The sequence below is a fragment of the Cyprinus carpio genome, chromosome B1 (assembly GCF_018340385.1).
Source record: "Cyprinus carpio isolate SPL01 chromosome B1, ASM1834038v1, whole genome shotgun sequence".
In the NCBI taxonomy this organism is placed as follows: domain Eukaryota; kingdom Metazoa; phylum Chordata; class Actinopteri; order Cypriniformes; family Cyprinidae; genus Cyprinus; species Cyprinus carpio.
The window spans coordinates 35,253,971-35,272,090 of record NC_056597.1 but is presented as its reverse complement, the minus strand read 5'-3'; the positions used below and the strand labels follow the sequence as shown (position 1 = coordinate 35,272,090).

Genomic DNA, 18,120 nt, shown 5'->3' with positions numbered 1-18,120 from the left:
AAAGTTCTGTTTAGGTCTACCTGATCAACCTAAACTGGTGTGTGGTTTCAGCATCGTTCAGATAAGTCTCTCCTCTTTGGGCAGCGGGAGAGCTAGCCCGGGTCTCTCGACTCCGTGGTTCTTGGCTTGTTTGTGCTCTTCAGCGCTGGGCTGGTATGATCCCTCCATCTGCTGCCTCTTACGGAGGACGCATGAGAACAGAACCAAGGCCAGAGTCAGCAGGAACAACACCGGCATGAACAGGCCCGACACGCTCTCCGAACTCATGATGCTCCACACATGCACATGTGAAAACAAACACAGACTGAGAATATCTTTTTAACAGTGGTCCGAGGGTGTGTCCGTTCAAGAAGACACAAGATGTGAGTATCCAAGTGTTTGTGTGTGTGTGTTTGTGAGAGAGCAAAGTACCTGGTTAATTGTGACTACACAGTGGTCATCCTTTTACATTTTGGAAGGGAACTTTAACCTAGTGGAGGAGGAAGACAAAAACAAGAGGTGAATTCCTACAGTTCACAAACACATTCACAGATGAGAAGATAATTTCAAAAGAGTCTACTGTTCGGCTGTGGACTGATGGGGTTAATTATTAGTCTGGGAGAACAACGCTAACCTACAACTACAAGGACATCCACAAAAAAACTTAACACACAGCTGAACATGAACTGAACTCACCCTCAAGTCGTTCCAAAGCTGTATGGCTTTTAGTAAATGAACTAAACTGGTGTCTTTTCCTTAATCTGAACTATTTTTGACTCTGAAAGACGTGGAAATACAGCACATGATGCTATTTACTAATGGTGTTTTTGTGTCCTTTTGAAGCATGAAACCTTCAGTGCCCATCCATTTGAACAAGTACAATTCTTCAAAATATGTCACAGACAGAATTTACATTTTTGGGTAAACACACTTAAATACAAAAAATATATATATATATAAGAATTTACATTTATATATATATATATATATATATATATATATATATATATATATAATGATGTTTCCGGAGCTTAATCAACTTTCTAAAGTGAATCCTGGCGAGTTCACACACAAACACGATTTAATTTACAAAACTAATATCAAACATTTCACCTGAGATTTACAATGAACTATGTAAGATCATAAGAAACAAAGGTTAATTTAGACATACCTCACAGTCACATTACATCCCTCACGCACGATAATACCATGGTGTTCAATACACTGCCCTATATTAAAGTACCAAACTGTCACCTGATATTTGCTTTATATGGAACTTTCGTTACTGATGATCAATTCTTCACAGATTATTTGACTTCCGAGTTTGGAAGTACTGTATTGAGCAAGCAGCGGCTGGGTTGGAGTGAGGTGAGCTTTATCAGATGAGACAGTCAGTCAGTCAGTCAGTCAGTCACGGAATGCCGGTGGCGAAGCCGGTTTGACGAGCTGTTTTCAAAACACACTGAGACGAACAACCACCGACTGAAAGAGAAACTCCGCTCACCTGAGAAACTGCTGTGATACCCGTGGAGGAACTGTTCTTGTTATTATTTTTAATCCCAAAAGATCAAGACCTCAGCGTCCAAGCGAAGAGCGCGAGGCAGCCGCTTTTCTTTTTCATCCACGCGTTCATGACGGCTGCTCTCTCACCTGCGTCCGGAAGCGCGTCAACTCGCTCTACCTGTTCCTCTCATGAAACTCAGGTGAAACGCGCTCAAGAATCAACGCCCATTTTTTTATCCAAAGCGCGCGTTCACACTTACTTATCCCTAAATTTCCTACATGATGTATAGAATAATAATGATATATATATCAGTATTATTTATAATAATGATATCATTATATAACATATATATCAATATTATTCATAATAATGATATATATATCAGTATTATTTATAATAATGATATCATTATATAACATATATATCAATATTATTCATAATAATGATACATATATATATATATATATATATATATATATATATATATATATATATATATATATATATATATATCATTATTATATATATCATTATTATTCTATACATCATGTAGGAAATTTAGGGATGCGTTTGCGGATTCTATACAGTAAAATTATCTCACAAATTGTTCGCAAATTGGACTTTATTATTATTATTATTATTATTCAAAATATAGTTAACTCCAAAATTAATATCAAATGGGAGACCTGTTGTAGATTAGCGGACAGGAAGTTGACATTAATTAATGAATTTTTACTATTATTTATTTATTTATTTATTTATTATTATTATTATTATTATTATTATTATTATTATTATTATTATTTTTTTTTTTTTTATTATTATTATTATTATTATTATTATTATTATTATTATTATTGCAGTTTTCATCTTTTGCTGTAATGGTTGTAATGGACTCTTTTGTATTGGCAGAACCACTGAACTATTCTAAATTATAATTTACTTATATTCAATGTCCTAAAATGAAAAATATATTAAAAATTAAAAGTCAATATCATTATCATCATACCAAAACAGTTTTTTTTTTTTTTTTTTTTTTTAAGGGTTATACAAATCCTGATAACTTTAGGTGTTTATTTTGTGATACTGCCCAGCTGACTGTTCATTATCTTTTACATATCTGTATGTACAGATTTGGCTGTTCTTGTGAGGGCCAGCTCACTAATATAGTGAAATCATAACATTCAACTTGCAGCACCTATATAACATCTCCCTTTCTATAACCCAACATGCCCTTTCTATGTTAGACTGTTTTGACCAATTTGAGATTTTAGAATATTGCAGGAGAAATGTGGGAATTTTAAAATGTTGCAATCTTTTATCAATTTATATATTTATACATTATACCTATAGAAGGACAAACATTGCTGCAACACTCCACCGATCTGGGCTTTATGCTGGTGTGGCCAAACTCAATCCTCTCCTCAGTGAAGACACATGGAAACACACTTGGAATTTGCAAAATAAATAAATAAACAAAATAAAAGGACCCCCAGACTGTGAAAAACAAGATTATCTGTTCAACTTGTGGCTGTTAATGTGCTTCAGCTAAGTAACAAGTTAAGAGTTTGAATACTTATCCAATCATCAGTAAGGTTCATAAAAGCACAGAATAGAAATGCTTCAGACGTTTGTTAAAGATGTTTAACAAAATGTGTCACAACACTCCCCTCTCCCCAACTGACAGTGTCATTCTCACTGGAGCAACCTGAGATTAGAAAGACATACTTTCTTAATTATCATTAACATTTATTTTAACGAAATAGCAATAATAACGTGTGTATTCTAGAGGAAAGATGATGTTGTTACTCAAGTTAAAATTCATTCAGCAAATCTCATTCCAGCGCAGCTTACATTTATTCATTTTTCATGACAACATAGGCCTTCTGTTCAGTAGTTCTCTGGACCCCTAAAAGATCAACAGAGCAGCTGCCAGTTTACCAAAGGTTGAATTTACACAACAAGCGCAATCATTTACGGGAAATCATTCTGATTCTGATTCTGAAAGCAACTGAAATTAACTCTTCAAGCTCTTTATAAGTCTCCTGTCTGTTACACAAAACTGCACCCAGTTCCACAACATTTTGACATCAGTTCTGTTTCTACAGCTTTCTATAAAGAAAGGAAGAGCACATCAATAGTTTTATTTAATATTCAGTAGTTCATTGTGGAAAGTTGAATGAGTGCGGTGGATTTCAGACATACAGTTGACATTTTGTTCAATAAAAATTTTCATTTGGGAGTTTTATTATTTGGGACTTGGAATGCAAACAACCAAACGTATTCATTTCAAACAGACAGTTATGCCTCTAGTTCAGTACATTTGTGAGCTGCAACCATAATAGTCTGAATATGTCATTTATTGGGTTTGTGTACATATGGCATGCATAATAGCATGCATAAAAAAATAATAGTAGGAGACACATATAAATGATATTGAGATGCACAGCTTCTTCATTTAGGGTTTTTTTTTTTCCTCACACAAACATATCAATAAACACAATATTTTATACGATTATTGGAGCTTCTTGTCCTCTTTTTGGAAATAGCACAAAAAATATATCCATGATCCACCCCTTCCCAAACGTGTTGCCTAATCGCCATGATGGGAAGAGGAGTGTCAAAGAGAGAGAGCAGTTTGGACTCGGGGTCGTGGAGGCAGGTATAAATCTGAGCTGTCGCAGGTTCACAGATGCTCACAGGAAGAGACACACAGACAGACAGGATGGGTGTGAAGCTGCTGTTTCTGACTGTCGTTCTTCTCTTCTCACCGCTCCTCACACTATGTGACCCGCTGTGAGTATCAAACTCACTGTTTGTTCATGGAGGCACTAACAGATCTGTTCTCAAACGCTCTGATTTGATCTCCTCAGATTTGTTCTGTCAGCTCCTAACTTGCTGAGGGTGGGTTCCTCAGAGAACGTGTTTGTGGAGGCTCAGGATTACTCTGGAGCAGCTATCGAAGTGAAGATCATAGTTAAGAACCACCCCAAAAAAGACAGGGAGATACTTTCTCAATCAGTGAGACTGACTGCAGACAACAACTTCCAAATCATTAAAGATATAAAGGTGACACCACTTTGATATACTTTTTTTTTGCTTGTGTAAGCATATATGTGATGCATCATTTACAATTAAACAATTTAATTTGTAAAATGCCTTTTTATTTATTCCAAATTGGCAGGGGACTAATTCATTTTCTGTTATTTAGATCCCTGATGATCAGAACTACTTCTCTGACAATCCTTTGGAGAAGCAGTATGTGTATCTGCAAGCTCAGTTTCCATCCGTCACTCTGGAGAAAGAGGTCATGGTCTCATTCCAGTCTGGATATATATTTGTACAAACAGACAAACCCATCTACACACCTGCTAGCACAGGTATGATTAAATTGTGTTCCGAAGATGAACTGAGCTTTTATGGGTTTAGAACAACATGGGGGTAAGTGATTAATGACAAAATTTTAATTTTGGGGTGGAGTATCCCTTTAATGCACAATGTGAACTTTAAATGTGTTACATCAGCATGGCATCATAAAGATTGTGTGTACATTTTCAATACAAAAGAAATTTGTATTGTTTCTGTTTAAATGTACTTTTAAAGTTCGGATCACATTAAATGTGTAATTTGTATGTTAGTGAATAATTTTCACAAAAGATCTAGCCCCATTACGTCACTCACAGCCAAGTGCACATGTTTTGTGCATGAGCTGCATGCAGCCCAAAATTAAACTGCTCAGTGACATTGCTCGTTGACATCCCCAGTGCATGTGCACAATATACTAGCAATTAAAATTTACAGTAGCACATCTGGAGGGTCAGTGGCCTCTAGGTGGTTCCACAAAATGGGTGTATTTACTTTTTAAAAATGTGAGATTTTTATTTTATTTTTAGACTGAAATTATTTTGGATGTCTTTAAGTGACTATGAATTACATTGTGTGTCAAATCATCTTAAGCTAAGTTTAAAAAAGCATAGTATATGTTGGAATATAAGATACACTAAACTGTTCTAGTTATTACTAGCCTAGTTATTGTGAACTATTTATGGTGTCATTTTAACACATTTAACACACAACAACAACAATAATAATAAAACATTAAACTTTCAAACAAAGTGTTCCAGTTTCTGCTTTGACCTCTTTTGCAGTTCAGTACAGGATTTTCTCTTTGACGCCCAACCTGGAACCACTCAGTCAGTCTGGAATCACAGTGGAAATCATGGTAAACACTGTTGTTTTTTAAAAAAAAAAAAAAAAAAAACACACATACACACACACACACACACACACACACACACACACACACTCATTAATGACATTTAATCAGTATGAGCATTATTTCATTGCCGATCTCAGCAGTCACAGCATTAATGCTGATTTCTGTGTTTCTAAAGAATCCTCAAGGCATCACAGTTTCATCAGAGAAGATATTTCCAGTCAAAGGAATGAAGTCTGGAAAATATCCCATTCCTGAGATTGCCAGGTGTGTTAAACAATGTCAGGACTGAAGCTATTCAACCTGAGAACTTTCTAATGTGTTTTTGTATATGGTGTCTGCTTCAGGACAATATCTAATCATTTATCAATAAACAGCAGCAAAACTCTGTTATCACCTGTTTTCATGTGCATGATTCTGGATGTGTTCTGTTTGTTTCAGTCCTGGGATCTGGAAGGTGGTCACACTGTTCTCAAACACTCCTCAGAAGAAGTTTACTGCAGACTTTGAGGTCAAAGAATATGGTAAGACCTGTGTCAACAAACTCTTTTGGTGTAAGGATTTGATAAGTCAAAGAATGTTTTTTTTATTTGTGTGTCTGATTTGGTTTTAGTACTTCCAACATTTGAAGTGAAATTAAAGCCCAGTAAGTCGTTCTTCTATGTGGGTGATCCGAGTCTGACAGTCGACATAGAAGCCAAGTAAGACAAAATATATTCTGCTTCATTGTATTGAAAATTAATTTACAGTGTCAATGTTTTGATTTAAAATAAATGTGTAAACCACAAAAAAAAAAAAAAAAAAAAAAAAGGAAAAAAAAATGTGTCCTGTTATTCCTGTGTTGAGATAGTATAACCTCCAAAGTAACAAAGACATTCATCTTTTTCTCAAAAGGCAATTTTTTGAGTTGTGGTTCATTCTCTTTTTTACTGGTAGTATGAACATTGTTTCTATTGTGTCAGTCACTTACCAGTAGATCTGCACTGAAAAATATGTAGTAACATATTTTAACTTAAGGTCATTTATGCGTTATGTTTTATGAACTAACATTTTTTTTTTTTACACCATTTATTGATCTTGTTTAATTCATGAATAATATATAGTGCACTTCAAAAAACAATAATAATAATAATAAAAAATAAGGGAACACTTAGGTCACACATTGGATCTCCATAAATGAAATTCTTTACTTACATATACTGTGTAATTCATTGAGAACAAAGCAATGTGACAATGGTCAGTAGAAACCAAAATCTTCACCCTAGTGAGGGTTGGATTCAAAATCGCACTGAAAATCAAAGTAAAAACTTTAAATTACAAGCTGATCGAACTTACACAAATTTTATCAAAGCAACTTCTAATATAAGTCAGTAGTGTGTTTGGCCCCCACATGCCTGTATGCACTCCCGAAAATATCTAACCATGCTCCTGAGGAGATGGCAGATGGTATCATGGGGGATCTCGTTCAAGTATTGTTTTTTTTAAATGTACTATATAAATAAATTATGTGGTGCTACTTGGCGGTTTCAGATACTCTGATACATAACCTTGTAGAGAGATCCTAATGGCAGAGTACTGTTGAGTAGTTTGTGGAGGTCAGTGCAATCCTCCAAGGATATTCCTCCCCAGACCATCACTGACCCACCGCTAAACCAGTCACACTGGATGATGTTGCAGGCAGCATAACATTCCCCATGGCTTCTCCAGACACTTTCATGTCTGTCACATGCTCAGTCTGAACCTGCACTCATCCGTGAAAAGAATGGAGTGCCAGTGGCGGAACTACCCTCGGACAAATGCCATGGTCATGGACTACGAGCAATGGTCCCACTACAAGATGTCAGGCCTTCATGCCGCCCTCAGGAAGTCTGTTTTTGACAGTTTGGTCAGAAACATGCACACCAGTAGTCTGCTGGAGGTCATTTCAGAGAGCTCTGGCAGTGCCTCTCCTGTTCCTCCTTGCACAAAGTAGCAGATACCAGTCTTGCAGTCCTTCTACAAATAGTGAGAAGGACCCTAACAAAACACAAAACTAGAGACAAGTCAGACAGGAAGGGTAAGGGGAGAGCGATTGTCTGTGTCCACTGCCTGCTAAACCATTCCCTTTTTTTGGGTTTGTCTTGCTGTTGCCTCTCCAGTGCACAGGTTGTCACTTTCATTTTCACCAAAGCAGGTGAAACTGATTCATAATCACTGCACTGGTGGAAACAAATTGAGACCAGGCTACCACGAGTCAGGACTGGCTTCCATGGCATTCAGTGTCCCCAACAGCAGCAGCAGAAGCGAGCGTGCTTTCAGCGCAGCTGGAAGAGTTATAGAAGAAAGGATGACTGTTTTCTGAGTTTGAGTCGGCTGCAAAGTTGAAGATGATGATTCTGACTAGCCAGTCGGCTGCAAAGTTGAAGATGATGATTCTGGGTATTTTGATTTTCTTTTTTTTTTTATTTGAATTTTTTCGGAAATCTGATAATATTTGGAGAAGTTGTGGCCATTTGAAGGTAGGCACTCAAAAAAGCTCAAAAGGGAGAAAATGGCCTCTTAAGATTGTGCAGTTCTCACCTGTTCTCATCTACTGGGAGTGACAATAGGGCTCATTTATATAAGCCATACCCCCTGTAATGCTCCCCCTGTAAAGCTGCATGGTTGCATAGCAACGACAGACGCAACGAGAAAATTCGGACCTAAGGTCTAAACATGGACTAAACATGAGATAACATGTACGTGTTCTTAGAATGAACACAAAACGACAAACTTTGATGTTTATGGAAACTCAACCCATAAGAAACAGAAAAGTATTCTTGCAGATCTCGTTGCCTCCAATGAAATAAGTTGTTCGGGCAAACTTTCTCTTTGTCGGGGTCTTCTTTGTGGATGTAACCATCTCCGAAGTTTGCACTGTGCGTCTGTTTGCCTCTAAATGTCCAATGATTCGCATGTCCTGCCACTCTTTTTCCACAGCTAAAGAATCCAGTCCTATGTTGTACATAATGTCTGGAGAAAGCTTCTGGCTACAGGACTGTCTCCCATGCAGAGAGAGTTCTCTTTTCTCCTCGTGTAGCACTTACAGTCAAAGTTACGGATTTTCCCCATTTCTCTGTCTTTATCCCCATCAAATTTTACTATCGATATAGCCTCTGATATCTTACGGTCCAAATCGTCTGAAGCCAGTCCGATACATTCTTCCTTGTCTTCATCTTTGCTCAGTTGTAGATTAGGGATATTATTCAGTCTTATTATGCCGCTTTCATCGTCGCTCAGATCGTCTTCAGAATCAGTGAGCACTTGTTCATAAGCATCCGGCTTGTCGAAGAAGTACTTCAAAACATTTTCGGTGTAATGGCCACAGTTCAACTTGTCTGTGATAATCTTTGCGGCGTCCATCTTCATTGAATTTTGATATCAGCTAGAGCCGGCCAGAGTGCTGCATAATAAGTAACCACGCTTCCCTTGGAGGGCGGGGGCAATAACAAAAGAAACAAATGCCAGCTTATCCAGAAACACACACAGACAATGACACGCCCCTACTGCGTGCTAGAATCTCCGAAAAACAAGCCGATTTCAACCTCAAAATGTACGCTTTTAAATATACCAATACTGCTATCTCAAACACGGAGAGGCTTCTTCGTGATCTCAACTAACAGATTCTGCAAAAAAAACGAAAATCACCAATTTTGAAAAAAAAAAATATGCTTCTTTCTCATTTTGTTTGAAAGTTGTGCTGCCGACTTGTGTCACTGGTTTCCGTGACGGGTCACATTTTTCATTGTGTGAGAAGATGATGTGTGCTGGGAGAACAGCATGCCTTGTCAGACATAGCAACAGTAACTAAGGTGGGCAGGTCTTTGCAAAGGGTCAGTTGAACAGAGTGATATCCCTGGAGTTTAACTGACTTGGTGTTATATTGTGATGATTAAGTGTTTCCTTATTTTTAATATGACTGAATCAACTAGACATGGTTAAGTTACACTAACTGAAGTTAATTTTAACTAGTAATCAGTATTTACAGCTGAAATTGAATGTGCTTTTATAGGTACCTGTTTGGACAGAAGGTGGATGGAAATGCGTTTGTGGTGTTTGGTGTGATGAACGGTGAGAAGAAAATAAGTATTCCTACATCTCTGCAAAAAGTACAGGTGAGAGACATTAAACATCTTCCAAGTTAGGATCAGACCTATTTCTCCTCATTTAGAGGACAGTTTAAAAAAGAAATTAAAAAGCTGTTTACTGCATCTTGTAGACTGGTGTTTCTTTCTCATATGAATAGATCATTAGAGGAGAGGGTATTGCAGAACTGACCAGTGGGATGATCACTAAGACCTTTCCAAACATTAACCAGCTGGTTGGACAATCAATCTATGTTTCTGTCAGTGTTTTAACAGAAAGTGGTAAGACTCAACAGATACTGTACATCTGTATGCATGTTTACATGCATGTGTGTGACTGAATATGAGAAGCTAATCGTTTGAGTGTTTCAGGCAGTGAAATGGTGGAAGCAGAAAGGAGAGGTATTCAGATTGTGACATCACCGTACTCCATCCACTTCAAAAAAACAACACAATTCTTCAAACCTGGAATGCCCTTCGACGTCTCGGTATAAAACATTGACAAGATAGTTGAGAACCTGAAGGATTATAGAAACTGAGCAACAGTTTCATCAATTTATTAACAGAAATCACTCTTGTTTTGGCCTGGGTTTTATAAAAGGTCTATGTAACAAATCCTGACCAGACGCCTGCTGTAAATGTGGAAGTAGAAGTGGTGGGCAGTCAGGGGACTGTCAAAGGTCAAACAAAACACAACGGCATTGCGAAGGTTACAGTCAACACTCTAGGAGGATCTTCTACACAAGAGATCACTGTAAGACCTGCAATAAGGCATAAAGGCATAATAAGGCATGCAATACGCTGTTTATTTACGTTTATTTGTTGTCTGTGTGGATCAGCATGCTTTTTTCTTTCTTTTTTTTTTTAGGCAAAGACCAAAGATCCACAATTAAGAGACAATCAGCAGGCAGTGAAGAAGATGACAGCTCATGCCTACATTCCCAAAGATGCCTCCAAGAAGAACTACCTGCACATTGGTATTGATGCTGCTGAGCTTCAGATGGGTGATTCAATGAAAGTCTTTCTGAACACTGGACAAAGTCCAGGAGTCAAAGATCAAGACTACACATACATGGTAAAGATAATGGTTATTTCTTATTCATCTGCATGACAAATGTATCAGTTAATTACATCTATGTTTGATTACTACCACAGCTTGTGTTTGAAACCATACAAAGTTGCTAAAGATATTTTTGCTCATTGCTTCCTTTTCAGATCTTAAGTAAAGGTCAGATTGTAAGCGTAGACAGGTTTAAGCGAAGAGGACAATCTTTAGTGTCTCTGGCTGTGCCTGTAACCAAAGAAATGGTGCCATCCTTCCGCTTTGTGGCTTATTACCATGTGGGGTCATTAGAGGTGGTGTCTGACTCAGTCTGGGTCGATGTGAAAGACACTTGCATGGGAAAGGTGGGTCAACCATCACAAGAAGTAGCTGATGTGTCAACTTGGTCTGTTTTTCTGACACATCATCTCTTGTTTTAATTACAGCTCCAGGTTAAGGTGAAGGACAAGATGAATACCTATGACACAGGAGATGAGGTCACGCTGGAAATAACTGGAGATCCTGGAGCTAAAGTTGGTCTGGTGGTGGTTGACAAGGCTGTGCAAGTCCTTAATAAGAACAGACTCACTCAGACTCAGGTGAAGGATCTTCTTCAAACTTCACAGTGCAACATGATGTTTTTGGCCTAAAACATACATAACTGGTGTCTTTTTTTGCACCTCTAGATCTGGGACGTCATAGAGAAGCATGACACCGGCTGTACAGCAGGAGGTGGGAGGGACTGTATGGGGGTTTTCACTGATGCAGGTCTAATGTTTCAGTCCAACACTGCAGGAGGCACCAACATCAGAACAGGTATTATTATTATTATTATTATTATTATTATTATTATTATTATTATTATTATTATTATTATTATTATTATTATTATTATTATCATCTCATTCTACAGTTTTATTCACTAGACAAAGATATTTCCAAGGGTAACTTAGCTGTCCTTCAACTAAGGCATTTTTAATCCCATTAAGTGTATACTTTTCGCTTTAAATCTGAGGCATCATATGTGTAGAATTCTTAGTCTTACAGTAGCAAGTTTTCTTTTTTTCTCACATGTACTTTGTCCCTTTGATTCTTTTGTCTTTGGTCAGATCTTGAATGTTGTACTGTAACTTTTCTCTTGTTTGTCTCCCCATGTTTTAGTTCTGTGGTTTTGGTATATACTTGGATTAAGTTTACTAAATATGTCTTATTGCTCTCAATTTCTTTAACATCACCCAAGTATTTTTTTTACAATAAAACAATTAATTCAAATGAATTGTCCTCTAGTGCCTGAGTGTCCCAAACCTTCAAAGAGAAGACGAAGAGCTGAGAGTCTCCTGAAGATCACTAGTACACTGGGTGAGAAGCTACATTTACTCAGATTTTGCTCTTACAATTCAAACCAGAAAGGATATTCTGCTTTTTCTTAAGTCCCTGATATACTATATTTGTTCTTTGCTTAGGAGTAATTAATATGTAAACATGTGCTGCATGCTTTCCTCCCAAAAACAGAATAGCACAAAAATTGACTGGTGAGAAAACAGCAGTTAAGAAAGCACGAGATTATAGTAATGTACATGTTTGCACCAGCTCAGCACTCTAGACAATACATGTCATGTTTATTCACGTTGCACTTTACACAACACATTGATACATTCCATACACCTTGAAGCAACTCACAGCACCAAACTATATTACCTTACACAAATAGCAAGAATTCACGATTCAAACACAGAGTACTAAAAATATTAAATTACATAAATTTGCACCACAAACGACACATTACATTGCACCACAAACATTTCTTCATACATGGATTTCTTTAATAACTATCAACATACGTCACTACGCTCACCAAGGAATGCAAATCAAATATAATCCTTTCGTCATCATCAGACGTGCGTCAAATTCATTTCAAATTGATGCTAGGCTCACATAATCAGCGTCTCCCATTCATGTCCTACCGTCATCCCATTAGGCTGATTTAGGCCACCTGATCACTATGGTGTCTGAGAAGGACCTTTTCAACACAAGCATTCGCTACTTCCGGTTACAATATACACACAAATCAAGACACAAAGACATAAAAAAATATCAAATTACAAGTTAAATTATATAAACGTTGTTGTTTCATAACACAATTCACACATGCTTCTTATATTAGAAACAAATGCAGTATTTCAAATGGTCCCTTACACCCTTTTTATTTAGGTCAGCTCAGTTCTCAAACACGTTTTCATGTTTTAGGGATTTCTGTAGTTCTCATACTCACCTCATTGTTCTACACTAACATTGTCTTCTCAGCTGAAAAATACTCCGGTGAACTGAAACAGTGCTGTGTTGATGGGATGAGGGAGAATAAGCTTGGCTACACGTGTGACCGAAGATCCAGGTACATAGCCGATGGAAAAGATTGTGTTGATGCCTTCCTGCACTGCTGCAACCAGATGAAAACCCACAAGGACATGAAGGATGAAGTGGAGGAGATGGTTCTGGCTCGCAGTAAGTATATGAACTGATGGCTCTGCTAGCTTGTGCGGTGCTTTCAATGCATGAAATAAATTGAGAATGAACCATCAGATTCTCACTTGGACAAGGATCTGGTGGCAGTGATTGACAATAGTATTTTGAGTCTTGGGTGGTTTGGAAAGTAGTATTTATGGATAATAGTGAAAGTGGATAGTAACCAGAGAGAATAATGATCAAATTTATTTGATTAGATTATCTGATGTGTTTTTCCCTTGTTTTTTTTTTTTTTTTTCTTGATTTGCTATAACAGGTGATGATGATGATGACTATTATACTGAATCTGAAGAGATCGTGTCACGAACGCAGTTCCCTGAGAGTTGGCTTTGGGAGGAGATTGATCTATGTGACAAATGGTGATTTGGAGACCTTTAGATAAGTCTTAGACAATCGCATGATCTCAGCTGACAAGTTCATGACTTCCTCTGAAAATGAGCATGCATTATTTCTCTATTATCTTTTATTTTATGCATTTTATGTGGCTCACTCTAGAATGTTTAACAACATGAAATAACATCCACTAAGAGTTAATAGATAAATGTTAATAGGTAAGTATTAGTGAAGTACAATAGTATTGAATGTGCTTTTATTTAAAAAATAAATAAACATCTGAACCTTGTCCTGGTAAAACATAAGTCAGCTTATGGTGCTTTATCAGGCTGGTAAACAAGTGTTTGAACTCTTCTTCAACAGTTTCTAGCTTTACTTGTGATTTCTCATATTCCATATTTGTAATTTCTCATATATATTGCATATTCCAGTGAAATACCAACCAAAGAAAAGGCGATCTACTTGAAAGACTCTATCACTACCTGGCAGATCTTGGCTATCAGTCTGTCACCAACACTTGGTAAGGCGAGCTGCAAACCCAGAATACATGCTCTGGAAAACAACATTAGCATCCAGGATCTGCTGTTTTAAGAACTTATGTGTGTGTCTGTGTTCCTCCTCAAAGGCATCTGTGTGGCAGAACCTGAGGAGATTGTTGTTTTTAAAAGCCTTTTCATTGACCTCAAGATGCCTTACTCAGCTGTGCGTGGTGAACAACTGGAAATCAGGGCCATTATTCACAACTACACCCCAAAGAAGCAGAAGGTAGATCAGATTTAATATTAAAAATAAATTCATTTTTTATGTACATTATAGCCATAAGCATTGTTGTAAACATTTCTGCTGGAGTCAAATCACTTAGATCTCTGAGCTGATCTTGACTCAAACTGAAGAAAAGTGTAAGATACTGTTCTGTGCTAAAACAGTATCATCACACATTTCACATCAAGTTTATATGCATTTAGTTTGGAGGAAGTTTTGTCTAGATATTTGTCTAGTCTCATTCACCTGTTTTCACCAGGTGCGTGTGGAGTTCATGGAGACAGAAGATGTCTGCAGCTCTGCCAGTAAGAAAGGCAAATACAGAACGATAGTAACTGTTGACAAAGGCTCCAGCATATCCGTGTCATATGTGATTATTCCCATGACACTGGGAAATCACATGATTGAGGTGAAAGCTTCAGCATATGATTCTATCTACACTGATGGAGTGAGAAAGCCGCTGAAGGTGGTGGTACGTCTGATGTTCACTTGGTCATTCGTATAATCAATAGATGTTTGACATATTTTCAGTAGATAAACTAGAGCAGCATGGGTAGTTAGCACTCTCTTTCTCTTTCAGGCTGAGGGTGTGCTGGTTCCATTACAAAGACAAAACTTGGAGCTCAATCCTGCTAAGAATGGTGAGATGTACTGTGGACCACAGAAACATGCACTCAGTCACAAAATCCAGTGAATTAATGTGATATTTTACCTTTGGCCAGTCAAGACAAAAACAATTAAGAATATAGCTGCAAGCAGCAATTATGGGGTTCAGGCACATTAAGGACTTTAAGGTGGTATGTTTTAAGGGTATATGCCAACCTAGATTAATGGCTGAGAGTAAAAGACATCCAAAACGGAGAATAGGCTCACAGATACATACACACAAAAATGAAATGGTTGAACTATTATATTAATGCTCAATAAGCATTCTTAAAAACACACATACACGTAGAACCAAACACACATATACAGACATACATGCACACAAATTTTGTTGCAGATATAGATAGTTGACACAAACAATAGGTGACACAATTCTTACTGCAAGTCTTTTAGGAGTTTTTATGTCATTTTCAGGTTTCACTGTAATCATAATTTTGGCATAATTGTAAAACATAAGATGTCTGTATGAACAAAATGGTAAGCTATGACTAAATGTGATTTTAAATGTTATAACAGTGATTTTATAATGTCTAAGCATGAATCCATCAAATCTATGAACAATATTGTTTTAGTGCATGTATTGAGCCCATTAGTGGTCTTCCGCTGCCATCTAGTGGTTATAAATGCAATTTCTCATACAACACTGTGTTTAACCTTTATAACTATTATAGTTTCATTTATTTATTTTTTATTTTTATTTTTTTTGCCCAATTTTTCTTAAAGTTTGCATGCTTGTTTAGAATGAAATCATGCATCATTTTACACAGTTTTGAGAGACAATGTGGGCTTTTTTTTTTGGATTTTAGGCTGTAGGTACACAATGTAAAGAACATATTATAAAAGGACTGGTTTATATTTGTCTAAACGCAAATGTTCAACATTTTTTTTTTTTTTTGATAATTATTGACCTAGAGAGTCTAGAGAATAGTTCTGCACTGATTTTACTGATTTTGAGTTTAAAAACCACGACTAGTACACAAGTAGTTTTTTTTTTCTTTTTTTTTTTTTTTTTTTTTTATAATAACAATCTCAACTATTTAATGAACAGTTTGATTGATAGCTTTAGTCCCAGAGGCTAAGTTGTTCAGAATGAGGAGATCGATCATATGATATAAAGATCTAGTGTGTGTGAGAATATATGAGCATTTTTTTTTAGCAATTTGAGGCAATTTACCATAGAAATATTGTGTTTCTGAAGGCTTTTTAACTGTTATAGCTTCACCTATGGTCTGATCTCCATGAAACTACGCTTACTTGTTAAGAGTCATCTGACACATGTTATCACCAAGTTTTATAAAGTTTTGAGATTTTGTTTACATTTTATAGGCTTTTGGGTATAATTGGCCACACCCAGTTTCTAAATTACCCTGTTATAGCTAACCAAATGACAAAATTATTATTATTATTATTATTATTATTATTATTGATAATTATTGATCTAGAGAGTCCAGAGAATATTACTGCAGTGGTTTGTTTGAGATTATACAAAAAACCTAGGACTAGTTCGCAAAAGTAGGTTTTTTAACACAATTGAGAATATTTAATAAATGATTTCATTGACAGCAATGGTTTTTGAGGCAAAGTTTCTCATTATGAGGAGTTTTATCAAATTATATGCATATTGTGTGGATATGTGAAACAACATGTGATTATAAAGCCAAAAAACTCATTAGCACCAGCTAGTGGCTGATTTCTTTAAAATTTTTTACATAACTTTAGAGCCACGAGTCGAACATGCCCACTGAGTTTTGTTCCGATTGACCCTTGTTAAGCTTGTCAAATAGGTTCTCAAACTTCATTGGCTAATGGTGGCCATGTTTTTTAAGATATACCAATTTTCTCATAGACATTTGTGCCACTTTGAACAAAGACACTGCATACCAATTTTCAAGTTGATCGGACCAACGGTTGCGTAGTTATAGCCATTTTTATGGCTTTACCTCTTATAGTGCCACCAAGTGGCAGAGCTGCAAAAAAAATATTGTTTGACCAAAGATTTAAGCGAGTTTGGCGAAGATATCTCATTTTGTTCACGAGTTATAGACTTTTTCATAAAATTGGTCCTCGACTTTCGGACATTTTGGTGCCCCATTGCGACAGTGATAATCATTGACATTCACTGTCCAGAGAACGAAAACCTACTGTAGGACTAGTTCGTAAAAGTAGTTTGTGGATAAATTTGCAGAAAAACCAGGCCTCCTAGACCCCAAATAACAGTGACCACAACAAATTTGCCGTGACCCAAAGATTCTAAAAATGTTACATTTTGGGAGTCTAAAGCAAGTGGTTTGGGAGCTATGAGCAAATATGCATTTTTGATCACTGTAGCGCCCCCTATTGGCAGATTGGGATGAGACTTTGGTAGGTTTTCCCCAAACTGAGCTCTATCATTTGGCCAAGTTTCAAGAATTTACGGTTTGGTCTGCACGATTAGTTTCAATAATAATAATAATAATAATAATAATAATAATAATAATAATAATAATAATAATAATAATAATAATAAGAAGAAGAAGAAGAAGAAGAAGAAGAAGAAGAATGTGGGAAGTCGTGGCATAGTGGTTAGAGAGTTTGACTCCTAACTCTAAGGTTGTGGTTTTGAGTCTCGGGCCAGCAATACCACGACTTAGGTGCCCTTGAGCAAGGCACCGAACCCCCAACTGCTCCCCGGGTGCCGCAGCATAAATGGCTGCCCACTGCTCTGGGTGTGTGTTCACTGCTGTGTGTGTGCACTTTGAATGCAGAGCATGAATTCTGAGTATGGGTCACCATACTTGACTGTATGTCACTTCACTTAATAAAAAAAAAAAAATTCCTAACAATTACAATAGGGTTTCAGCACTGCATGCTTGAACCCCTAAAAGAACAGTTTCACACAAAAAATGGGATCTACCAATTTGTACTGGAATATGTGATTTAAGTGATGTGACATGACCGCCAGGGGAGCAGTTGGGAGTTGGGGGTTCGGTGCCTTGCTCAAGAGCACCTCAGT

At 36.8% G+C, this 18,120-nt stretch overlaps 1 protein-coding gene and 1 long non-coding RNA gene across 3 annotated transcripts in view; one reads left to right on the top strand and one right to left on the bottom strand.

The window, feature by feature from the left end:
- Nucleotides 1-128: 128 nt before the first annotated feature.
- Nucleotides 129-1,707, bottom strand: LOC122135970. Its single transcript, XR_006153825.1, has 3 exons — nt 1,484-1,707; nt 412-469; nt 129-271 (listed from the first exon to the last, which is right to left on the bottom strand). It is a non-coding gene; the product is annotated as an uncharacterized LOC122135970 (long non-coding RNA).
- A 2,410-nt stretch (nt 1,708-4,117) lies between these two features.
- The window catches only part of LOC109051147 (complement C3-like), a 51,111-nt gene continuing 37,108 nt past the window's right edge, over nt 4,118-18,120 (top strand). The window contains exons 1-22 of one of the 2 annotated variants that reach the window (XM_042717254.1): nt 4,118-4,279; nt 4,357-4,552; nt 4,695-4,863; nt 5,632-5,705; nt 5,878-5,966; nt 6,141-6,223; nt 6,313-6,400; nt 9,730-9,832; nt 9,964-10,084; nt 10,175-10,290; nt 10,404-10,556; nt 10,671-10,877; nt 11,018-11,209; nt 11,291-11,443; nt 11,531-11,660; nt 12,132-12,203; nt 13,149-13,346; nt 13,624-13,726; nt 14,132-14,220; nt 14,326-14,465; nt 14,722-14,934; nt 15,043-15,103. In XM_042717254.1, coding sequence (XP_042573188.1) covers nt 4,176-4,279; nt 4,357-4,552; nt 4,695-4,863; nt 5,632-5,705; nt 5,878-5,966; nt 6,141-6,223; nt 6,313-6,400; nt 9,730-9,832; nt 9,964-10,084; nt 10,175-10,290; nt 10,404-10,556; nt 10,671-10,877; nt 11,018-11,209; nt 11,291-11,443; nt 11,531-11,660; nt 12,132-12,203; nt 13,149-13,346; nt 13,624-13,726; nt 14,132-14,220; nt 14,326-14,465; nt 14,722-14,934; nt 15,043-15,103 — 2,854 coding nt within the window. In that variant the 5' untranslated portion in view covers nt 4,118-4,175. The remainder of the gene's footprint in view (nt 4,280-4,356; nt 4,553-4,694; nt 4,864-5,631; nt 5,706-5,877; nt 5,967-6,140; nt 6,224-6,312; nt 6,401-9,729; nt 9,833-9,963; nt 10,085-10,174; nt 10,291-10,403; nt 10,557-10,670; nt 10,878-11,017; nt 11,210-11,290; nt 11,444-11,530; nt 11,661-12,131; nt 12,204-13,148; nt 13,347-13,623; nt 13,727-14,131; nt 14,221-14,325; nt 14,466-14,721; nt 14,935-15,042; nt 15,104-18,120) is intronic. The other variant, XM_042717253.1, reaches the window with a different exon arrangement.